General features: G+C 38.3%; 1 protein-coding gene across 4 annotated transcripts in view; it reads right to left on the reverse strand.

Moving 5' to 3' along the window:
• Window positions 1–3,332: 3,332 nt before the first annotated feature.
• COL6A5 (collagen type VI alpha 5 chain) overlaps window positions 3,333–24,285 on the reverse strand; it is a 161,387-nt gene continuing 140,434 nt past the window's right edge. For 2 of the 4 annotated variants that reach the window (XM_025294091.3, XM_044948523.2), the window contains exons 38-41: window positions 18,259–18,948; window positions 16,858–16,954; window positions 15,886–16,127; window positions 3,333–4,146 (exon numbers count right to left, since the gene is read on the reverse strand). In XM_025294091.3, the coding sequence (XP_025149876.3) occupies window positions 4,127–4,146; window positions 15,886–16,127; window positions 16,858–16,954; window positions 18,259–18,948 (1,049 nt within the window). In that variant the 3' untranslated portion in view covers window positions 3,333–4,126. The remainder of the gene's footprint in view (window positions 4,147–15,885; window positions 16,128–16,857; window positions 16,955–18,258; window positions 18,949–24,285) is intronic. The other 2 variants (XM_044948525.2, XM_044948537.2) reach the window with 2 other exon arrangements.

A 24,285-nucleotide genomic window follows, 5' to 3' on the forward strand; every position in this document is an offset into this window, starting at 1 on the left:
CTGAAGCAGGGGCGGTGACGAGAGGAGTTACCCCGCGTTGGAGGTCAGGGGCAGCGGCTGGGGGGAGATACCCCACGCCCCAAGCCCAGGGGCGGCGGGTGGGAGGAGCTACCCCACGCCCCTAAGCCTGAGGCCAAGGGCGGCGGCCGGGAGGAGCAACCCCACGTCCAAGGAGCCGTGGCTGTGCAGGCGCAGGAGCGCCTAGAGGAGCTATCCCACGTTGAAGGTCGAAGGGCGGCAGTGAGGAGATACCCCTCGTCCAAGGTAAGGAGCAATGGCTGGGCTTTGCTGGAGCAGCCGTGAAGAGATACCCCACGCCCAAGGTAAGAGAAACCCAAGTAAGACGGTAGGTGTTGCAAGAGGGCATCAGAGGGCAAACACACTGAAACCATACTCACAGAAAATACACAGTACACCTATTTAAAAGTTCCCTGTATTTACAGTGCAGTTGTTCCTCCAGTCAATGTCACTTAATGTCACCATTTTTACCTCTTATATGCATCAAATTGTGACCATTCAGATGTAAAATTCACATCAAAATTGAAAATAATTTTATACATTGATTCAAATTCTGTGATATATCAATGAAGGAGAAAAGTTTCCCTGATGCTTCATGTTAAAGGTGTTTTATATTTTATATAAAAACGATCCTTGCCCTGAGGAGTTTTCATTAAGTCAGGGTTTCTGGAATATATATAAGTATATATTCTATATATAATATATATATATGCATATATAGATATACATATATGTATATGTATACATATATATATGTGTATATGTACATACATATATATGAATATATGTACATTCTATATATACATATATATAGAATATATACATATATATATAGAGAGAGAATATGGATGTGAGAGTTGGACTATAAAGAAAGCTGAGCACAGAAGAATTGATTCTTTTGAACTGTGGTGTTGGAGAAGACTCTTGAGAGTCCCTTGGACTGAAAGGAGATCCAACCAGTCCATACCAAAGGAAATCAGTCCTGAATATTCATTGGAAGGACTGATGCTGAAGCTGAAACTCCAATACTTTGGCCACCTGATGTAAAGAAGTAACTCATTGGAAAAGACCCTGATGCTGGGAAAGATTGAAGTGGACGAGAGAGGATGAGATGGTTGGATGGCATCACCAACTCAATGGACATGAGTTTGAGTAAGCTCCAGGAGTTAGTGATGGACAAGCAGGCCTGGTATGCTGCAGTCCATGGGGTCACAAAGAGTTGGACACGACTGAGCAACTGAACTGAACTGATATATATATATTTGTATATATATGTATTATTTCCTCACAATCTTAACTGATTCTAGGTATAGCATAAGGCTTTACTTGAATTTTACATTTATTTCCATGACTTGGCTTACACTTTTTACATCATGAAATATGTCAGGCATCCAAAAATGTATAAAAAATTATATAAGGAAAACTCACTCTCCACCACCCAGCTAAAGAAATAAAGCATTATAATGACAACTGGACCTCAGCTTTACCCCTCCGCACTGAAAGATAACTGCTGTCTTGAATTTGGTGTTTATCATCCCCGCATATGCTCTGTCTCCATTTGTGAGTACTCATAAACAATGCATGATATTGCTTCTCAGGTTTTAGGATGTTGTATGAATGATGTCATAATGTATCCTTCTGCAACTTTTTCCAAGATTTGTCCATAAATACAGCTCTAGCTTATCAACTTAATGGCTGTATTGTATTCCATTCTATGCATATCCCACATTTAGGACATTTTGGTTGGTTCACATCTTCACTAAAACACACTGTGCTTCAGTGAACGTACTTGACTTTGGTTCCTTGAGTATCCTATGTAAGACTTTCTACAGGCATGTAGATCTAATGTGAGTTTGCTGGGTTGTAGGACATGAGCATCATAAATCTAGCCAGATGTGGCTAAGGATGCTAGTCAGACAAGACATTTCATTCTCTCCTCAGCATCGTGTGAGTTTCTCTGGCCTCACATTTAAAAAAATTGAAGTGTAGTTGACTTAGATTGTTGTATTAGTTTCCATTGTAGAGCAAAGTGATTCATTCCACATGTATGTGTGTGTGTGTGTGTGTGTGTGTATGTATATGAAATTGCTCAGTCATGTCTGACTCTTTGTGACCCCATGTACTGTATGTAGCCTACCAGGCTCCTCTGTCCATGGGATTTTCCAGACAAGAATACTGGAGTGGGTTTCCATTTCCTTCTCTAGGAGATCTTCCCGACTCAGGCATTGAAGCTGGATCTCCCACATTGTAGGCAGACACTTTATTGTTTGTGCCACGAGGGAAGTCCATATATATATATATTCTTTTCCTTCACACCTTATTATAAAATCTTGAGTATAGTTCCCTGTGCTATATAGTAGATCCTTGTTGGTTATCTATTTTATATGCAATAATGTGTCTGTTAATCCCAAATTCCTAACTTATCCCTTCCACTCCCTTTCCCCTTTGGTAACCATACCTTTGTTTTCCATGTCTATGGGTCTGTTTCTGTTTTGTATATAAGTTCATGTGTATCATTTTTCAAGATTCTACATGAAAGGGAGTAGTATTGCATTTTATATATGTACCACAGCTCTTTTATCCATTTATCTGTTGATGGCCCTTTAGGTTGCTTCCATGTCCTGGCTATTGTAAATAGTGCTGGAATGGACTCTGGGGTCATGTATCTTCTTAAATTATGGTTTTCTCCAGATATATGTCTCAGAGTGGAATTGCTGGATTATATGATAGCTCTATTTTCAGTTTTTTAGGGAACCTCCATATGGTTCACCATAGTTGGCCTCACATTTTTTTTTAATTTAAATTAATTAATTTTAATTGGAGGACAATTGTTTAGACTATTGTGATGATTTTTGCCATACCTCAGCATGAATCATTCATAGGTATACATGTGTCCCCCTCATCCTGAACCTTCCTCCCACTTCCCTCCTTACCCCTTCCCTCCAGGCCTCATATTCTTGATAACCCATGTCACTTTTAGATTTAGGGATCTTATGTACTCTTAGGGGAAAATAAAACTTTATTAAATGAGTAGAGTTTGCTCTAGAACTTCCCAGGGAGCAGTAAAGGCTACTGTAAAATTTTTCAACAACCTAGAATTAGTTGATTGGATTACTTTAAAATTATTTGAACACAAGAGTATTGTTAAGGAGAATTATAGAGAAAAAGTATAAAAGTGCCTTTAGTAGAACCCTCTTAACATAGTCACTTTAAAAATATACAAAATATACTCATTGACTTGGTAATTATCCTGCACTGGTGGTCTAATGAGTCTGCGTTGGACTACAGTGAAGTAAAAATGAACAGAACAAGTGTCCATGTCAAACTTGTCTTTATTTTAGAACTTGTCTCTTGCTAACATTGTAATTCCCAAGAACAGTTCTGTCACATAGAATACTCATGTTTTTCCGGAATGTTTTGTTTTGTCCGCAGCCAAAATCAAGTACAAACAGAGTAAAGCATGCTAAAATATAAAACAGATGATCACAGCACACAATAGCACTTTATAAAATTAGCCTTATCTCACTTTTTTCTTTTCTTACAAATTTCATTGTTTTGTAAATGTCCTGGAAACGGCAAACATTGTCTATGATGGTAGCAGCTGGACAGATGGGGTCTTACAGATCAATCAGTGTTAAATGCAGCCCTAGGGACATACCAGAAATGAAGACATGGGCATGGACTTTCATTTCTCAAAAACAGAAGGCATTCCTAGGAAATTCTAATCCAAAATCCTTTTTACTCCAGTCCAATTTGAGATACAGATATGAAAAAAATTATGACAAAAATACCCGGTAGGCAGGTGCATCATTACAATTGATGCCTCATACAGAGTTGTCAAAGAAAGGATTCAGTTAACTCTTCAAAGTCAGTTATCCCAATTCTCAGGAGAAATTAAATCATTCCTAGTTTCTTGGGTCTGCTCATTGATGTCTTCACTCAGAGAAGTCTTTCCATCAGATTCGGAACAGAACAAATCTAACATGTTATTAGTTGTGAAAGATTCCTGCCACTTACGACTCCACTTCTAATAAGACGATTTATACTTCTTAGTTAGAACCGTGTGGAATTTCTCACGCCAATGGAGCTATATTCTTTTCTGCTATGATCATCTTGTGTCTTCACCATCTGCAAAACAAAAATATGTGTTGCTCTTAATGTCACTGGATTTATTTAAAATACTCCCTTTAGAGTCTATTCCTTTTCATGCCACATAAGAAAAAAAAATGGCATAGTTTTGCCATTTTCAATAGTCATGATAAAATAGTGGTGTGAGCATAGGTATAAAAGAACAACATGTAAATGGAAGTATAGATATACTTCTTCCTGGGAAAATACTGGTACACTGATGATCTGAAATTTGATGCTTAGCATATTTAGTGACTGGTAAAAGCAAAGTGCAGAGATAGAAGGATTCTGCCCAGAATCCCTCTAATCTTTTTTTTTTTAGCATTAATTTCTATTTTTTTTTTTGACAGTAATCTCCCCTCCTATCCCTCTTCCCCACTCTTCCCTGATCACCTCCTTGTGAGCTTTGGCTTCCAGCATCAGCTCATACTAGTCTTTGGAATGCTGGTGTCCAGCTACTGGCTTTAACCTCATAGAGCCAGAGTACTTGGGAGTTCAAGGCAACTCTTGACCAATTAACAGTCTATGAAAGAGTAAGAAAGCCTCTAGTCAAGAAAACTCTGAAGCACAATTCACAGGAATAGCTTGGAAAACTGTAAAACATTGATGAAAGAAATTGAACATGATACAAATAGGTGGAAAGATTTATTATGCTTATAAACTGGAGGAATTAATATTGTTAAAATGACTATATTACATAAGGCAATCTACAGATTCAACTCAATCTCTTATCAAAATATCAGTGGCACTTTTCATAGAACTAGAACAAATTAACTCTAAAATTTGTATGGAAACCCAAAAGACCCTGAATAGCCAAATCAGCCTTGAGGAAAATAGAGCGAAGCCATAGGCATCATGCTCCCTGATTCCAAACTATACTACAAAAAATCCAGTCCTCAGAATAGTATGGTACTAGTAGAAAACAGACATATAGATCAACGGAACATAAGTGAGAGCCCAGTGATAAACCTATGTTTATATGGTCAATTGAACTACAAAGAGGGAGACAAGTATACACAGTGGAGAAAAGGCAGCCTCTTCAATACATTATTTTGGGGAAACTGTAGAGCTATATAAAAAAGAATCAAACTGGACTGCTTTCTCACACCATAAAAGTAAACTCAAATGGATTAAAAACTTAACTCTGAAATCCTGCAAGTCCTAGAAGAAAACATAAGAAGCATGCTTTCCTAAAGGACTGACTCTTTATCAAGACAAACAAAAGCAAAAATAAACAAATGAAAGTTCATGAAACTAAAAAAACTTTTGCAGTTAAGGAAACTATCAACAAAACAAAACAGAAAAAGGCACTCTACTGAATGGGAGAAGATATTTGCAAAGGGTATGTCCAATAAGGAATTAATATGCAAAATATACAAAGAATATATATATATATATACACACATATATAAATGTGTATTGTGTATATATAAATAAATAATGAAATATATATATATATAATGTATATGTCTATATAATGAAATGCTACTCAGCCATAAAAATGAAATCTTGCCCTTTGTGACAACATGGATGGATCTAGAGAGTTTTATGCTAAGTAAAATGAGTCAGACAGAGAAAGATGAATACCAAGTGATCTTGCTTATATGTGGAATCTAAAAATTAAAATAAGCAAACAAAACAAAATAAAAATAGACTCATAGATGCAGAGAACAAATGGGTGGAAGCTGGAAAGGATTCAGGGGATTAAGAGGAACAAATTTCCAGTTACATAATAAATAAGCACATTGGATATGTACTTTCTTTGATAAAATAATATTTCTTATGATTTACATAGTTTTTCTGTTTTACATAGTTTTTCTTCAGAATTCTGAAGCTGCAACTTAGCTCATTCATTTTTAAGGACATATCCCCATGTAGTCTAATTGGCAGAACTAGGCTTTACTGTAAAACTAATCAACTAGTCCTTACTGTAAAAGAATTTCCACCTTAAAAAGTGTCTGATTTCTTCTTCCACTTGAAATAAGTATATTGCTAAGGATCTCTGTTATGACATCCTGAGATTTCATTCTGAAATCCTTGAATGATTAAGGCTCTTGCTACGATTCTTTCAGTGTGGTGAAACCATGCTTGCTCTCCTTCGGTGTTTCTCTTGTAATGCTCTCTGCTTTGTTCTCAGAATTTTCACTCAGGAAAGCTGTATCCTTTGACAAGGGAAATGGAACAGGCCAGTTTACTAAATGAAATGTATCATAACTCCAACCATGTTCACTCTGTCACATATGTGGATTTAGAATATCCAAACATGAGTTCCAATACCCAAGCTCTAGCAACACACGTCCTCTGTAACAGAAACATGTACAGGATGGGAAAGATCTGAATTCTTACCTGGTGTAAAGAAAGCCTACAGATCCAATATTTATGTATTTGTTTATTTTTTCTGTTAGTTCCTTTTTTTTGAAGATTTTAATATAAATTTATTTATTTTAATTGGAGGCTAATTACTTTACAATATTGTATTGGTTTTCCACAGATTCATGAGCATGAATCTGCCACAGGTGTACATGTGTTCCCCCTCCTGAACCCCCCTCCCACGTCCCTCCCCATACCATCCTTCTGGGTCATCCTAGTGCACCAGCCCCAAGCATTCTGTATCATGCATCAAACCTGGACTGGTGATTCATTTCATATATGATATTATACATGTTTCAATGCCATTCTCCCAAATCATCCCACCCTCTCCCTCTCCCAGAAATCCCTTGCATTCCTATACACTAATAATGAGAAAATAGAAAGAGAAATTAAGGAAACTATTCCATTCATGATTGCAATAAAAAGAATAAAATACTTAGGAATATATCTACCTAAAGAAACAAAAGACCTATATATAGAAAACTATAAAACACTGGTGAAAGAAATCAAAGAGGACACTAATAGATGGAGAAATATACCATGTTCATGGATTGGAAGAATCAATATAGTAAAAATGAGTATACTACCCAAAGCAATCTATAGATTCAATACAATCCCTATCAAACTACCAACGGTATTTTTCACAGAGATAAAACAAATAATTTCACAATTTGTATGGAAATACAAAAAACTTCAAATAGCCAAAGCAATCTTGAGAAAGAAGAATGGAACTGGAGTAATCAACCTGCCTGACTTCAGGCTCTACTACAAACCTACAGTACAAGACAGTATGGTATTGGCACAAAGACAGAAATATAGATCAATGGAACAAAATAGAAAGCGCAGAGATAAATCCATGCACCTATCGACACCTTATCTTTGACAAAGGAGGCAAGAATATACAATGGAGAAAAGACAATCTCTTTACCAAGTGGTGCTGGGAAAACTGGTCAGCCACTTGTAAAAGAATGAAACTAGAACACTTTCTAACATCATACACAAAAATAAACTCAAAATGGATTAAAGATCTAAAAGTAAGACCAGAAACTATAAATCTCCTAGAGAAGAACATAGGCAAAACACTCTCTGACATAAATCACAGCAGGATCCTCTATGACCCACCTCCCAGAATATTGGAAATAAAAGCAAAAATAAACACATGGGACCTAATTAAAATTAAAAGCTTATGCACAACAAAGGAAACTCTAGGCAAGGCGAAAAGACAGCCTTCAGAATGGGAGAAAATAATAGCAAATGAAGCAACTGACAAACAACTAATCTCAAAAATATACAAGCAACTCCTGCAGCTCAATCCCAGAAAAATTAACAACCCAATCAAAAAATGGGCACAAGAACTAAATAGACATTTCTCCAAAGAAGACATACAGATGGCTAACAAACACATGAAAAGATTCTCAACATCACTCATTATCAGAGAAATGAAAATCAAAACTACAATGAGGTACCATTTCACACCAGTCAGAATGGCTGCGATCCAAAAGTCTACAAGCAATAAATGCTGGAGAGGGTGTGGAGAAAAGGGAACCCTCTTACACTGATGGTGGGAATGCAAACTAGTACAGCCACTATGGAGAACAGTGAGGAGATTCCTTTAAAAACTGGAAATAGAACTGCCTTATGACCCAGAAATCCCACTGCTGGGCATACACAGCAAGGAAACCAGAATTGAAAGAGACACGTGTACCCCAATGTTCATCACAGCACTGTTTACAATAGCCAGGACATGGAAGCAACCTAGATGTCCATCAGCAGACGAATGGATAAGAAAGCTGTGGTACATATACACAATGGAGTATTACTCAGCCATTAAAAAGAATACATTTGAGTCAGTTCTAATGAGGTGGATGAAACTGGAGCCTATTATACAGAGTGAAGTAAGCCCAAAAGAAAAACACCAATACAGTATACTAACGCATATATATGGAATTTAGAAAGATGGTAACGATAACCCTGTATGCGAGACAGCAAAAGAGACACAGATGTATAGACTAGATCCAATATTTAAATGGCAGTTTGTTTGACAACACGCCCCCCAGCCTGTGCTTCCCTAAGAAGACTTTACACCTGGGCAAATTGTCATACAAAGATTTAGAATGACTGAGAAACATGCCATTTGTGTGTGTGTGTGTGTGACATGGGGGCACTTGTAAAAGGGGATACAGGAAAGAAGATCTCCATGATTCTTCATATGTAACCATTCTCAGGTAGATAGAGTCCTTTAGTACTATTTCTTAGAAATCCATGCATTTGAAAGTCTTTGTATGTCCCACAGTGTCCCTAAAGTATAAAATACAGTAGCCTTGCCCAAGTGCCTCCATAATACAAAAAAGAAAGTTGAGGACCAGGGCAATCAGGTGACTTTTCATGATCACGAAGCTAGTTACCAACAGAACCAAAACTAGCATCTGGATCTCCTTATTCTCAGTTTAGCCTTCTTTCCACTATGGCTGCCATCATCATCATTATCATTATCATCATCTTAAACAATACCCAACATTTATTAAACTTTTACTCTTTGCAAACTGCTGTTTGAAGCACTTTACGTTCATTTACTGCACACATCAACCTATGATGTAGGGTACTGTTACCCCAGGTGGAGAACAGACTCTTAGAGAGGCAAAACAATGTGCCCAAGATCAAATGACCAGTAATGGCAGAAATAAGATTCAAATTCGTGTCTGTCCTCTGGATTCATTCTTTCAACTACTGTTTCCCAAAGTGGTTTCTATAAAACATAAGTCTGAAAAGATGCTCCCTGAAACAAAATCAAAGTGGTCAAAGTGGCTTGACTATTAGCCCTTCTCTCAGAATTACATTGAAAATGAGGTCATTAAAGTCAATGAGAAATCATGCAAAAAACAAAAAAAAAACCCTACTTATTAGTATTTTACAGAAACAGGATTTTCCCCAAATACTTGTAATATCTAGTGATGGGACCCCCATTAATAAGACTAACTCAGGCTCAAGATCTATACATTAGGTCGGTGGTTGGCAAACTCTAGCCTGCATCAAAGTCATCTGGAAGGCCCTGACCCAAGCTTCTGACTTAGTAGGTCTTTGGTAGACTCCAAGAATCTGCATTTCTGATGAATTCCTAGATGATGCTGATGTTCTTGGTCCAGGGACCACACTTTGAGAGACAAAGCCCTGAATGATGGAAAAATAAAGGCTAAGAAAGAGTCCCTGGGTTGGCATAATGGAAAAATGAATACAGATACACTTTTCAAAATGTACATCAAAACCTTGCAAATGTACATTATGATGAGCAAATAGAAAGCATGTACATTAAGTAGGTGGCTAAAACGAAAACATCAGGAAAAATGGGCAGGTAAAAAGAAAAGCCCATTCTCTTTGGGAAAACATAAGTGAGCAAAGCAGTGTAAATGCTGACTGTTCTTCACAATGGATTTTTATTTTTAATTGTCAAACATATTACCAGGCAGGTAATTCATGGGACAAGCCTAGTTGATTATGTACCAGGCACAGTGTGTAGTCTGAGCTTCAAAGGTATCATTTCCAACCTTTCAGCAACCCAGAGGTAGGTTTTATTATCTCCTTTTCAAGCCTTAAGGTGTACTTTTGTTTTATAAACATAATTATAGAGTATGAATCACGGTGACAAAGCAGTAGGTGATGTGGATGTTCTTTGGTAAGACGCTTCAGATGTCTGCATCTTCTACTTCCTTATCTATAAAAAGACACAGTACAACTCAGAGATTTCTAAAGCTTTTCTGATTTTCAAATTCTAATTTCTCATAAGCCTAAGAGGAAAGCCAAAGTGAGATTTTCTGAAGAGACTCAGACAGACTTCAAGGAGCGGGGCTGACCAAGTCACCAAATCAATCAGTCAGCTAGACTTCTCTGAGAGAAGTGATTAAAGACAGCATCCACTTCTATAGTGATAGTTTCTTAGTCATGTCCAACTCTTTGCGACCCTGTGGACTGTAGCCCACCAGGCCCTCTGTCTATGGAATTCTCTAGGCAAGAATACTGGAGTGGGTTGCCATGCCCTTCTCTGGGGGATCTTCCCCACCCAGGGATCAAACCACCATCTCCTGCAGCTGCTACATTGCAAGGTGGATTCTTTACCACTGAGCAAATGGGGCAGCCCAAGCGTGGGAAAGAACCCCCTAAATCTGTGTTTCCCAAATGCATCTATGCATTATAATTGGCCTGATATTTGCTGACCATTCAATTGCCAAGCCCACAGTCATATCAATTAAATCACATTCTCTGGTATTTCAAGGTAGTTTATGGCTGAAAAATGCCAAGGTTAGTAGAATCAGAAGGATTGCAATCAAGCAAGCATTATCAATAACTTTCTCATTTATTGTCATTTCTCATAATTTCTCCCCTTCAGAAGTTTTCTCCATTTTTCTATTTTATTATACATCACACATACAGAAGTGGAGGGCTTCCCTGGTGGCTCAGATGGTAAAGACTCTGCCTGTAATTCCTGTGCTTACATTGTTAATTGTATTCCCTACTGTTGTGTTTAATCACTCAGTCATGTCCAACTCTTTATGACCCCATGGACTGTAGTCCGCCAGGCTAATCTGTCCATGGGATTTTCCAGGCAAGAATACTGGAGTAGGTTAGCATTCCCTTCTCCAGGGGATCTTCCCAACCCATGGATTGAACCCAGGTCTCCTGCATTGCAGACAGGTGCTTTACCATCTGAGCCACCAGGGAAGCTACTACTTCCAGGTTGTTTATTTCTCCTTTGTTTTCAGCAGTTTGATTTTAATATGTCTGAGTGGGGTTTTCTTTGAACTTTAAAAATCTGTAACATTGTGTCTTTTACCAAATTTTGGAAGTTTTGGCCATTATTTTCTCAATTTTTTTTTTTCCTGAATGGATCCCTTTCTACTTTCCTTCTAGAATACCAATGAAACATATGTTAGACCTTTTTATATTGTTAAAGTTTCCAGACTGTTCATTTTTAAACATCTTCTTTGGTCTCTTTCTCTTTCTCTTCACCTTCTGGGACCCCTATAATGTGAATATTGGGGTGTTTGATGTTGTCCCAGAGGTCTCTTAGGCTGTCTTCATTTCTTTTCACTCTTAATCTATATTCTGTTTTGCACTATGGATTTCCACCATTCTGTGTTCCAGGTCACTTTTCTGTTCTTCTGCCTCAGTTATTCTGCTATCGATTCCTTCTACTGTGTTGTTCATCTCTGTTTGTTTGTGCTTTAGTACTTCTAGGTCTTTGGTAAACATTTCTTGAATCTTCTCCATTCTTTTTCTGAGATCCTGGATCATCTTCACTATCATTATTCTGAATTCTTTTTCTGGGAGGTTGCATACCTCCATTTCATTTATTTTTCTGGGGATTTATCTTGTTCCTTCATCTGGCACATAATCCTATTTCTTTTCATTTTGGTTAGCTTTCTGTGATTGTGATTGTGGTGTTAGTTCTGGAGGCTTCTGCTGGGATTGTAGTTCTTATTTCTTCTGTCTGCCCTCTGGTGGATGAGGATAAGAGGCTATGCAAGCTTCCTGATGGGAGGGACTGGCTGTGGGGAAAACTGTGTCTTGCTCTGTGGGCAAGACTTTAATCAAATTGTCTGCTGATGGGTGGGGCTGCGCTCCCTCCCTGTCAGTTGTTTGGCCTGAGGTGACCCAGACCTGGAGTCTACAGTCTCTCAGTCAATCAGTCAGTTCAGTCACTCAGTTCGTGTCCGATTCTTTGTGAACCCATGGACTGACTGCAGCACACCAGGCTTCCCTGTCCATCACCAACTCCCAGAGTTTACTCAGACTCATGTCCATTGAGTCAGTGATGCCATCCAACCATCTCATTCTCTGTTGTCCCCTTCTCCTCCTGCCTTCAATCTTTCCCAGCATCAGGGTCTTTTCAAATGAGTTAGTTCTTCGTATCAGGTAGCCAAAGTATTGGAGTTTCAGCTTTAGCATCAGTCCTTCCAATGAATATTCAGGACTGATTTCCTTTAGGGTGGACTGGTTGGATCTCCTTGCAGTCCAAGGGACTCTCAAGAGTCCTCTCCAACATCACAGTTCAAAAGCATAAATTTTTTGGTGCTCAGCTTTCTTCACAGTCCAACTCTCATACCCATACATGACCACTGGAAAAACCATAACCTTGACTAGATGGACCTTTGTTGGCAAAGTAGATCATTCAAGTATGACTTAAATCAAATCTCTTACGATTATACAATGCAAGTGAAAAATAGATTCAAGGGATTAGATCTGATAGATAGAGTGCCTGAAGCACTAAAATAGATGGAGGTTTGTGACATTGTACAGGAGGCAGTGATCAAGACCATCCCCAAGAAAAAAGAAATGCAAAAAGCCAAAATGGTTGTCTGAGGAGGCCTTACAAATGGCTGAGAAAAGAAGAGAAGCTATAGGCAAAGGAGAAAAGGAAAGATATAACAACTTGAATGCAGAGTTCCAAAGAATAGCAAGGAGAGATAAGAAAGCCTTCCTCAGTGATCAATGAAAAGAAATAGAGAAAAACAATAGAAGCAGAAAGACTAGAGATCTCTTAAAAAAAAAAAAAAAGATAGATACTAAGGGAATATTTTATGCAAAGATGTGCTCAATAGAGGACATAAATGGTATGGACCTAACAGAAGCAGAAGAGATTAAGAAGACATGGCAAAAATACACAGAAGAACTGTACAAAAAAGATCTTCATGACCCAGATAACCACAATGGTGTGATCACTCACCTAGAGCCAGACATCCTGGAATGTAAAGTCAAGTGGGCCTTAGGAAGCATCACTACAAACAAAGCTAGTGGAGGTGATAGAATTCCAGTTGAGCTATTTCAAATCCTAAAAGTTGATGCTGTGAAAGTGCTGCACTCAATACGCCAGCAAATTTGGAAAACTCAGCAGTGGCCACAGGACTGAAAAAGTCATTTTTCATTCCAGTCCCAAAGAAAAGCAATGCCAAAGAATGTTCAAACTACCACACAATTGCACTCATCTCACATCCTAGCAAAGTAATGCTTAAAATTCTCCAAGCCAGGTTTCAACAGTACGTGAAATGAACTTCCATTCCAGATGTTCAAGCTGAATTTAGAAAAGGCATAGGAACCAGAGGTCAAATTGCCAACATCCACTGGATCATTGAAAAAGCAAGAGAGTTCCAGACATCTGCTGCTGCTTTATTGCCTAACTGTGTGGATCACAATAAAATGTAGAAAATTCTTAAATAGATGGGAATACCAGACCACCTTACCTGCCTCCTGAGAAATCTGTATGCAGGTCAGGAAGCAACAGTTAGAACTGGACATGGAACAATGACCTGGTTCCAAATTGGGAAAGGAATACATCATAGCTGTATACCATCACCCTGCTTATTTAACTTATAATGCAGAGAACATCATGCAAAACATCCAGAATGGATGAATCACAGGCTGAAATTAAGATTTCCAGGAGCAATATCAATAACCTCAGATATGCAGATGACACCACCCTTATGGCAGAAAGTGAAGAAGAGCTAAAGAGCCCCTTGATAAAAGTAAAAGAGGAGAGTGAAAAAGCTGGCATAAAACTCAGCATTTAAAAAACTAAGATCATGGCATCCAGTCCCATCACTTCATGGCAAATAGATGGGGAAACAATGCAAACAGTGAGAACTTTATTTTGGAGGGCTCCAAACTCACTGCAGATGGTGACTGCAGCCATAAAATTAAAAGATGCTTGCTCTTTGGAGAAAAGCTATGACCAACCTAGACAGCATATTAAAAAGCAGAGACATTACTTTGCTGACAAAGGTCCATCTAGTCAAAGCTATGGTTTTTCCAGTAGTTATGTACAGATGTGAGAGTTGGACCATAAAGAAGGCTGAGCACCAAAAAAATTGATGCTTTTGAACCGTGGTGTTAGAGAAGACTCTTGGGAGTCCCTTGAACTGCAAGGAGATCAAACCAGTCCATCCTAAAGAAAATCAGTCTGACTATTCATTGGAAGGACTGATGCTGAAGCTGAAACTCCAATACTTTGGCCACTTGATGCGAAGAACTGACTCATTGGAAAAGACCCTGATGCTGGGAAGTACTCCAAGCAGAAGGATAGGGGGGCAACAGAGGATGAGATGGTTGGATGACATCAGCAATTTGATGGACATGAGTTTGAATGAACTCTGGGAGTTGGTGATGGACAGGGAGGCCTGGCATGCTGCAGTTCATGGGGTCACAAAGAGTCAGACACGACTGAGTGACTGAACTGACTGAACTGATACTTACGTATATAATATTTGGGACTTTCTGGTGGCTCAGATGGTAAAGAATCTGTCTGTAATGAGGGAGACCTAGGTTTGATCCCTGGGTTGGGAAGATCTCTTGGAGAAGGGCATGGAAACCCACTCCAGTATTCTTGCCTGGAGAATCCCCATGGATAGAGGAGCCTAGCAGGCTTCAGTCCATAGGGTCACAACGATTTGGACACAACTGCGTGACTAAGCACAGCACAGCACAGCACATAGAGTATATTATGTACATAATTTACACATATATAGTGCTTTATTATATAACTGTACAAATGTATATCATATCACTGTTGGGCATCTCTGTCACCACTTTGAGGCCGTTACAAATAATTCTGCTCTGAACATTCTCATACCTGGCCTTTAGTAAACATATATTTTTATGTTGGGTATAGACATTGCAGTAAAATTGTTGGGTCATAGGATATGCATATTTTCACCTTTAGTAGATATTCAGGAATATTTATTTTAAAATAATTTCTCCCATGATTTTGGTACACAGCAGAGATTGTGAACAGTTGCTCTGAAACCAGTCATGGCTGCCTCTTCTCCATCTCTAATTTCTCTTTAGCTGTGCATTCATAGCCACTTCCCCATGTACCCTAAGAAGCACACAGAGATCTCAGAACCATAGCAGCCATGTCCTGTCTGGTCTCTGCTGCACTGGGGCTCAGCCAGAAGCCTACATTTCAAGCCAGGAATGCGCTGGTCACCAAGGGATAAAGTAGACCCCAAGCCTTCACATTCTGGAGGCCTGACGTCCACTTCCTCTCCTCTCCCCCATCTCCTGAAGAATGCAGAGCTTCTCCTGCTCCCCGAGGACCTGTGGTCCTCCCCCCTGCCCCTCTTATGTTTCTATGCCTTGACTCACCCCAGGCATTTTTATCTCGTTCTGGTTTTGTCAACACCAGTGGCCCCCTTTTTTCACCCTTCTAGAGTTTTATCTCCTTTGTCCCTTTGTTTTGGGGACCCCACGTAGTCTAGATGATAAATGCTTCTATTATGCCATCTCTGTTCATCCAGATGAGTTCTAATTGCTCATCTTCTACCAGGGAAAATCCAGACAGAGGTATTTCAGGCTTGTCAACTCTTCAGCACTCAAGGTTACCTTTTTCATCTTGTCTGTCATTTGCTGGAGATGTAATTTCTTCTGAATGTGCCTCTTTCTTGTCTTGCATCATCAGTTCCCCAGATGAAAAGAGCATGTATAACCTCTGGATCAAATCAGTGGTGATACCAGAACTGTTACTATGACTGTTCCCTATTTCAAAGAAATGCAGCTGCTGGGAATCGGGGTCACCCGAAAGCTCAGTGTTCTCCATCTCAATTTCATATACCTCAGGAAGAAGGCTAAGGTAATAGAGAAAAGTGATGAAACATAGGTTAACCAAGCCCCTTTCAGGATTCAGTGTAGTTACAGGCAGCTAAGGTAACAGGAATCAATTTTATGCATGTTATTGGAATAGTCCAAAGGTAGTTTGTGTAAGAAATCTGACTGGAGGGCCAACTCTTTCATATTCCAAAGGGAAATTAAACATTTGTGCCCATGTTTAATAATAGGGCTCCAAACCATATTATTTTCACTACTGAATTTTTACTGAGTACTTAGGGTTGGACTTTGCAAAACCAAACTTAAAAGAATTCTTTCCGCCAGGCTCCATATGGGTACTGTTTCAAAACGGTATGTTTTTGTTGCCACTTTATGAGTTTTTCTTTTTCATCTTTTTTCTTATTCTCTAAAACTATTACATCTAACCTTTGATATATAAGTTTTCTGTTTTGACAGTATGATATTATATAGTTACTAATAAGGTGTTAATAGCCCCTTTCTTTAATAAAAACTACAGAAATAGAAATATGGTTCTTTCTAATATGCATCATATTCTATGTGCTATTAACACCAGATCTGTGATGTTGTCACAAATCAGGAACATTTAAAACACACACACATGCACACACACACACATACCCCACAACCAAAGTTGCATCCTGAAAACTAAAATGCCATTTATTTCAAATTACTTTCTTAAGAACTTTTTCTAGTGGTAATATGACCCAAACTGTGAATTTGTCAACTCACAATACAGTGTTTCCTATGCCATTATTCTCTGGAGTGGGAGAGGTGATGTTAACACATTTGGGTTTCATATCTGCAGGGGGGTATTTGTTGATGCCACCTAGAGAGAGAGTGGACAGTTAGTCTAAATTTTACCCTTCCATATTCTATCACCCAAATTCAGTTCATCTTTTCCTGGAGTTGGGGGTGTTTCCAAGAGCAAATTCATTTTATAAGAGACTCAGCAAAGTATGCACCTTCTGACTTTGCAATACCTCATTGGCCAAGTCAGCGAGATGTAGCAGTGATTCAGTCAAAAATTATGCTCTCTGTGTTACAGGATCCAAGGATAACTCTTAACCCCTTCTATCATCTCTTTCTCTCCTTCTGAAAGGAGGACTTTCTGGAAGACAGCATTAACTATTGAAATTATCTGCCTTATTTATCTTGAGGTTGGAAGAAGGCATTTTTTTTTTTTTTGCAAATGACAAGCTTGCCACTAAATATAAATCCTAAGTGCTAAGATTTCTGAGGGTTCTGTGAGCTGTGGGCCTTATGAACACCAGAAAAATCTGTATCCCTGTGATTTCGCACTAAACTTGTAGCAGCTACGAGTGTGGCTCTGCTGCACTCCTAATTCACGGCACTGGCCAGGACTGGCCTGATGCTACAGCTCTTAGGTTTGCTCCTATAACCATGTCTGGACTTATGGCACATGGACAGAGACTGGACACCTCTCTCAAATGCCTACTATGCAAAGAGACCCGCAAACCCCTTGCCTGGCTGTGCCCGAGCCAGCTGTCTGAGACAGAGGCTCTACAAGAGATTCATGCCCCTGGCTCTTAATAATTCAAGCCAGAACCAAAGTTGGCTTAGAGTGACAAGGTAAAACAGAAGTCCTTGGAGTAGGTGGAGGGTGGTGGGAGTGGAGTACTACTTATTAAAGTGATGTCACTGTAATACTTTCATTAAGGCTTTAGTAAGTAAAGTATAGCTTAATGGACAAGAGCACAACTTTGGGGTCAGAATGCATAGGATTGAGTCTAGAATTTGCTATTAACTGTGAGCATTTGAGCAACTGATTTAATGTCTCTGAACCTCAGTTTTCTCACTTGTAAAATGGGGATATTACCACTCTCCTTTGAGTGCCATCCTGAGGACTAAATGATCCAATCCTTTAAAAGACTTGACACATAATGAGCCCTCACAGGTTAGGGTTAAAAGACACTTATTAGTTTCTTGACAGTGAGACAGCAGAGCTCAAGGTCACTAGGACCTGGGGTTTTCTCTGTGGTTTTCTCATCGCCTCCTACTCACACCTAGGACACCACCACTCTTGACGAAAATGAGAATCATGTTACTGGTGGATTGTACACAGAGATATCTATTGCAAAAGCAACAGAAAATAAAACTTTGATGACTTACGTCTGATTGAATGAACAAATGGCTTGACAAATTTGATGATATAGTTCAAATCTGGCTTGTGGGTTCGGCCAAGCTGGACTAAGTGATGATCCAGTGGGTGGCTGGCTAATTCTTCTAATTCCTTGTCATTGTGTAGAGGACCAAAAGAAAACACAAATATGGAGTAGCCCTGACACTTGGCTCTCAGAGATGCATTTTTTAAGACTTCCCTGTCTAAAGGGTTGGTTTCACCAGCAGATATAACAAAGATAACTTTGTTTTTCCTCAGGTTGGGAGTTCCTACAAAGACATTGTCAAGTGTCCACTGAAGGGCATGGCCTATAAAAACATCTCCATTGAGCTGCTGAAGGGAGTCTTGGAGATGATGTTTCATTTGGTGTATATTGTTATAAGTGACCAAATCAAATTCTAGGTAGACAGGGCATTTTTCTGTGTTGGGCATATAGCCTGGAGGAGAGTAGGTCACGACTGCTATTCTGTCTCCTAAGGTGGAGGTCAGTGGATCTGGGGCCAGATGAAAATAATCAAGCACTGAGCTTATAAAAGCTTTCACTTCCTTAAACTCATCACTTCCTATTCTTTTGGAAGCATCTATGAGAAAAGTCACATCCATGTAATATTCTTGAAGAGAGGCATCTCTACTTTCATAAGTAAGACCTGGTTCTTCTTTTCTGCCAAGGTTTTCATGTCCTGCAACAGAATAACCCAAGTCACTGTTTTTAGTAGGAGGATAAATTTGGAATTCCTAGCCAAGGATGGCAATACTTACTATGTGGTATTATCACACATCATCCCTACTAGTCAATATCAGTACTTGTTCTCAGATACATTCTCTAAGTTCATCTCTACACAATGTGTGGAGAGCCATTATTATTCAACAGATATTGTCACATGTGAAGAAACTTGCCCCATCTCTGATCTTTGTCAAAGAACTGATTGATCTTCCTGCTATTTTCATATGTACAAGGTAAGAAACATACGGCTATTTTTACTACTTCAGTTGTAACTAAAATTACTTTTCAGTTACAAAATTTGGAGTACATATTGTATTAGATTTCATTATACACAATGACCCCAAGAGAAAAGTAAATATGTCAAAGTAAAGTAAAGTCGCTCAGTCATGTCCGACTCTTTGCAACCCCATGGACTGTAGCCTACCAGGCTCCTCTGTCCATGGGATTTTCCAGGCAATAGTACTGGAGTGGATTGCCATTTCCTTCTCCAGGGGATCTTCCCAACCCAGGGATCAAACCCGGGTCTCCCACGATGTAGACAGATGCTTAACTGTCTGACCCACCAGGGAAGTCAAATATGTCAAAGTCACATTTATTGATGACATCCTTATATACACGTTTAGAATATGTGCCATAGTACGACGCAATGAGAGCAAGTACAAATGCTGACTTCAGAATCCAAATTCTGTGTAAGACACGACATACTCTAAGACCTTGGTAGTCAAAGTGCCAATCCACAAACAGTTTACTGGCCTGTGACAAGATAAGAAGCTTGCACCATGACGTAAGTAAGTAACTGCATCACTAAGCACACAGATATTTCACTGATTTTATTATTATTGTAGCAAGGCTTTCTCAATGAAGGAAGTAGTGCCTCAATTTACACTTTCTTTTTTATTTTTTTTTAACCATTTATCATTTTTATCTTGTTGGAGGCCAGCACTTCAAGTAGTTCTAAAGGGTCATGAAATCATGTCCAAAATCATGGGGACAATGACTGGTTGGTGAGGCCACAACAGGAAATGCCAGCTCAGAAATAAATATAGGAAGGACATGATTAATGTTCTCTTTTTTTTTTCTATGAAAGAGATGTGTGTATGAACCTAATCAAGCAAGAAACAGATTCCTAACTGGCAAAAATGTATTACTGTCCAATTGTGCTTGGCCCATTATTAAGGGTTTGCATCTATTACTTAACTTGATCCTCATAACAACCTCACAAATTAATTGATTAACCTTTATGAATGTCACAGAAGTTTAATATTGAAATAGAATGCAGAAAAATAATATCATGAGTGATGTTATTAACAGGGCAAATATTATCAGATGATTTTCAAATGTGCAATGATTTCTGCATTCCTAGGGCCAACTCCATACTATCTTTTTTATCTATTATAGGATTATTTCTGATAAATAAAATTTGTATGTGTTTAAAGTGCACAATGTTCATCAAAAACTACAAATAATAAATGATGGACAGGGTGTGAAGAAAAAGGAACCCTCCTAACTGTTGGTGAGAATATAAATTGGTATAGCCATCATGGAGAACAGTATGGAGATTTCTTAAAAAACTAAAAATAGAGTTACCATTTGATCCAGTAACCCTACTCTGGAACATATATCTGAAATAAGCTATTATTTGAAAGGATACATGCACCCTAATATTCATAGCAGGACTATTTACAATAGCCAAGACTTGCAAGCAACCTAAGTGTCCATTGACAGATGAATGGATAAAGAAGATGTGGTATATATACACAATAGAATATTACTTAGACATAAGAAAGAATGAAGTAATGCCCTTTGCAGCAACATGGATGGATACTTCATTTAGAGATTATCACACAAAATGAAGTAATCTGAACACAGAAAGACAAACATCCTATGATACTGCTTATATGTGGAATCTAAAATATGATACATATGAATTTATTTACAAAACAGAAATAGACTCACAGATACAGAAAAAGAACATGGTTATCAAAGAGAAAATGTGGGAAGGATAAATTAAGAGTTGGGGATTCATATATACATGCTGCTGCTGCTAAGTCGCTTCAGTCATGTCTGACTCTGTGCGACCCCATAGACGGTAGCCCACCAGGCTCCCCCATCCCTGGGATTCTCCAGGCAAGAACACTGGAGTGGGTTGCCATTTTCTTCTTCAATGCATGAAAGTGAAAAGTCAAAGTGAAGTCGCTCAGTCGTGTCGGACTCTTAGCGACCCCATGGACCTACAGCCTACCAGGCTCCTCCGTCCATGGGATTTTCCAGGCAAGAGTAGTGGAGTGGGGTGCCAGTGCCTTCTCCATCGTATATACATACTACTATGTATAATACAGTTAAGCAACAAGGGCCTATTGTATAACATATGGAACTATACTCAATAGTTTGTCATAACCTATCTAGAAAAGAATTTTGAAAAGAATATATATATACACACACATGAATATATGGTTTACAACTGAATCACTTTGCTGTAAACCTGAAACCAACACAACACTGTGAATCAACTATATTTTAATAAAAACTTTAAAAATTGAATGGAAAAATTAACAATAAAGTATACAATGTTTTGATACAAGTATACACGTATAATGATTGCCACAATTAATCTAATATTGTTGGATTTGATTTGCTAAAGTTTTGTTTAGAATTTTTGCATCCATGTTTACAAGGAATGTTGGTCTGTAGTTTCCTTTTCATGTAATGTCTTTGTGTGGTTTGGGCTTCAAAGATTGAGTTCAGAAGCTTTCCTTCCTCTTTAATATTCTGGAAAAGTTTGTGTAGAATTGATACTATTTCTTCCTTAAATGTCTTGTTGAATGCATCAGTGAAGTCGTCTTGGCCTGGAGTTTTCCTTATGGAAAGTTTTGAACTACAAATTCAATTTTCATTAATAGGTTTAGGAATAAATATTTAGGTTATTTTTCCCTGAGTGAGCTTTGGTAATTCGTGTACTGCAAGTAATTTGTCTATTTCACCAAAATGTCTAATTAATAAGCAAAACCTACAGTCCTTGGGGTCACAAAAGAGTAGGACATGATTGAGTGGCTGAGCACATACAGGAGCGTGCATGCTAAGTCACTTCAGTTGTGTTCAACTCTTTGTGACCCTATGGACTGTAGCCCCCTAGGCTCCTCTATCCATGGGGTTCACCAGGCAAGAATACTGGAGTGGGTAGCCATGCCCTCCTCTAGGGGATCTTCTTGACCCAGGGATGGAAGCCGTGTCTCCTATCTGCATTGGCTGGCAGGTTCTTTACCAGTAGCGCCATTGGGGAAGCCCAAGTACACACATACGTAAGCAAAAACTGCTGACAATGTTCTCTGACTATCCTTTTAATATCTGTAGAATATGTCTCTTCTCTCATTCCTGATGTTGGTCATTTGTATTTTCATTTTCACCAGTGAGTTTGACTATAGGTTTACCCATTTAATTGCTCTTATAGGAAAAAAAAAAAAAAACAAAAAAACTTTGATTTTATTTATTTTCTCCTTTCTATTTCATTGACTTCTGTTTGAATTTTATTACTCCTTATTTCTCTTTACCTTAGGTTTAACTTGTTCCTCTTTTTCTGGTTTCTCAAAATGAAAACTGAGGTCATCGATTTCAAATCTTTCTTCTTTACCAGTATAGGCATTTAATGCTATGCAAGATCTCCAAAGTACTGCTTTAGTGGAATCTCACAAATTCTGGTATACGGTGATTTCTGTTTTCATTACTTTCAAAATACTTGCTAATTTCACCTTTGATTTCTTCTTTGAGCATGGGTTATTTAGAAGGGCTTTCTTGGTTTCCAAATACTTTGGGATTTTTTAAAGATTTTCCTGTTACTGATTTCAATTTAATTCTGCTTTGGTCAGAGAATATACTTGGAATGACTTGAATCCTTTAAAGTTTTGAGAATGTTTTTATGATACACAATGTGGTCTATCTTGGTAAATGTTTCATATGTACTTGAAAACAATGTGTATTTCTGGAATTTTTTACAGTTAAGTTTTATTGGAATATAGTTGCTTTATAATGTTGTTAGTTTCTGCTGCACAGCAAAGTGAATCAGCTATATATATACACATATATCTCCTCTTTTTGGATTTCCTTTCCATTTAGGTCACAACAGAGCAGTGACTAAAGCAACTATACTTCAACAAAAATTAATTTTTAAAAAATTCCAGAAAATGTTTACCCTTAAAAAAGAAAAGGATTTGCATTTGCTATTATTGTGTGCAGTGTTCTGTTAATATAAATTAGGTCAAATTAACTGATAGTGTTCTTCAAGCCTATGATATTCTTCCTGCTGATTTTCTGTCTATGTTTTGGCCACTTATTGAGAGAGGGTATTGAAACCTACTGAGGGTCTTCTCATTTTTTTTAATCATTTTTGTCTTTGAGTCTTATTTTGAATAATTTATATTGCTACATATTCACGGTCACTAGATTTCTCTTCTATCAAATCTAATTTCTTATTAATCCCATCCAGTGTATTGTTCATCCCAGACACTGTTGCTTTCATCTCTACAAATGTATTTAAATATTTTTTTACCTTTTCTATGTTTCTACTTAACTTTTTAACATATAGAATTTAGTTATAATAACTTCTAACATATTTGCTAATTTTTAACATCTTTGTTAGTTCTGATTTGGTTTTGAGTGATTGTGCTTTTGATTGTATGTTTTTTCTGCCAGACATTATGAAATTTGCTTTTTTGGATATGGGATACTTTTACATTCCTATAAATGTTCATATACTTTGGGGAAGCAGTTAGGCTACTTGGAAACAGTTTGATCCTTTTGGGCATTGGTATTATGATTTGTTAAGTATGTCCAGAGTGGTACTTAATTTAAGGCTAATTATTCCCTACTACTGAAATAAGACCTTTCTGAAGTTTCTCCCTAGTGCTTTATAAATTATGAGTTTTCCCATCTCTCTAATGGTAAAAGGCACTATCCTTGACCCTGTGAGCAATGGAAATTATCCTCTAATCCTTTCTAGATGGATGTTCCCCAGTTGCATCATTTCCTCACATTTCCTGTGCTATCAGCACTCTGATGAATAACAAAGAGGCATCCTCTGCAGAGCTCTGTGTTTCTCTGCACAGCTCATGCCTCTCTGGTATTCTATCCTTTGAACTCTCATCCCTTGGTCTCCCCAGATGCTCAGCTTTGTCTGCTCATCTCAGGGAGTGCACTGGGCTCTACCTGAGCTCCCTTTCCTGCACCATGGCTTGGAAACGCTTGGCAGTAAACTGCAGCAATTGTAGGGACCATCTCATTTGCTTCTCATCTTGCAGGG

Source organism: Bubalus bubalis, chromosome 1 (assembly GCF_019923935.1).
Source record: "Bubalus bubalis isolate 160015118507 breed Murrah chromosome 1, NDDB_SH_1, whole genome shotgun sequence".
Taxonomy (NCBI): Eukaryota; Metazoa; Chordata; class Mammalia; order Artiodactyla; family Bovidae; genus Bubalus; species Bubalus bubalis.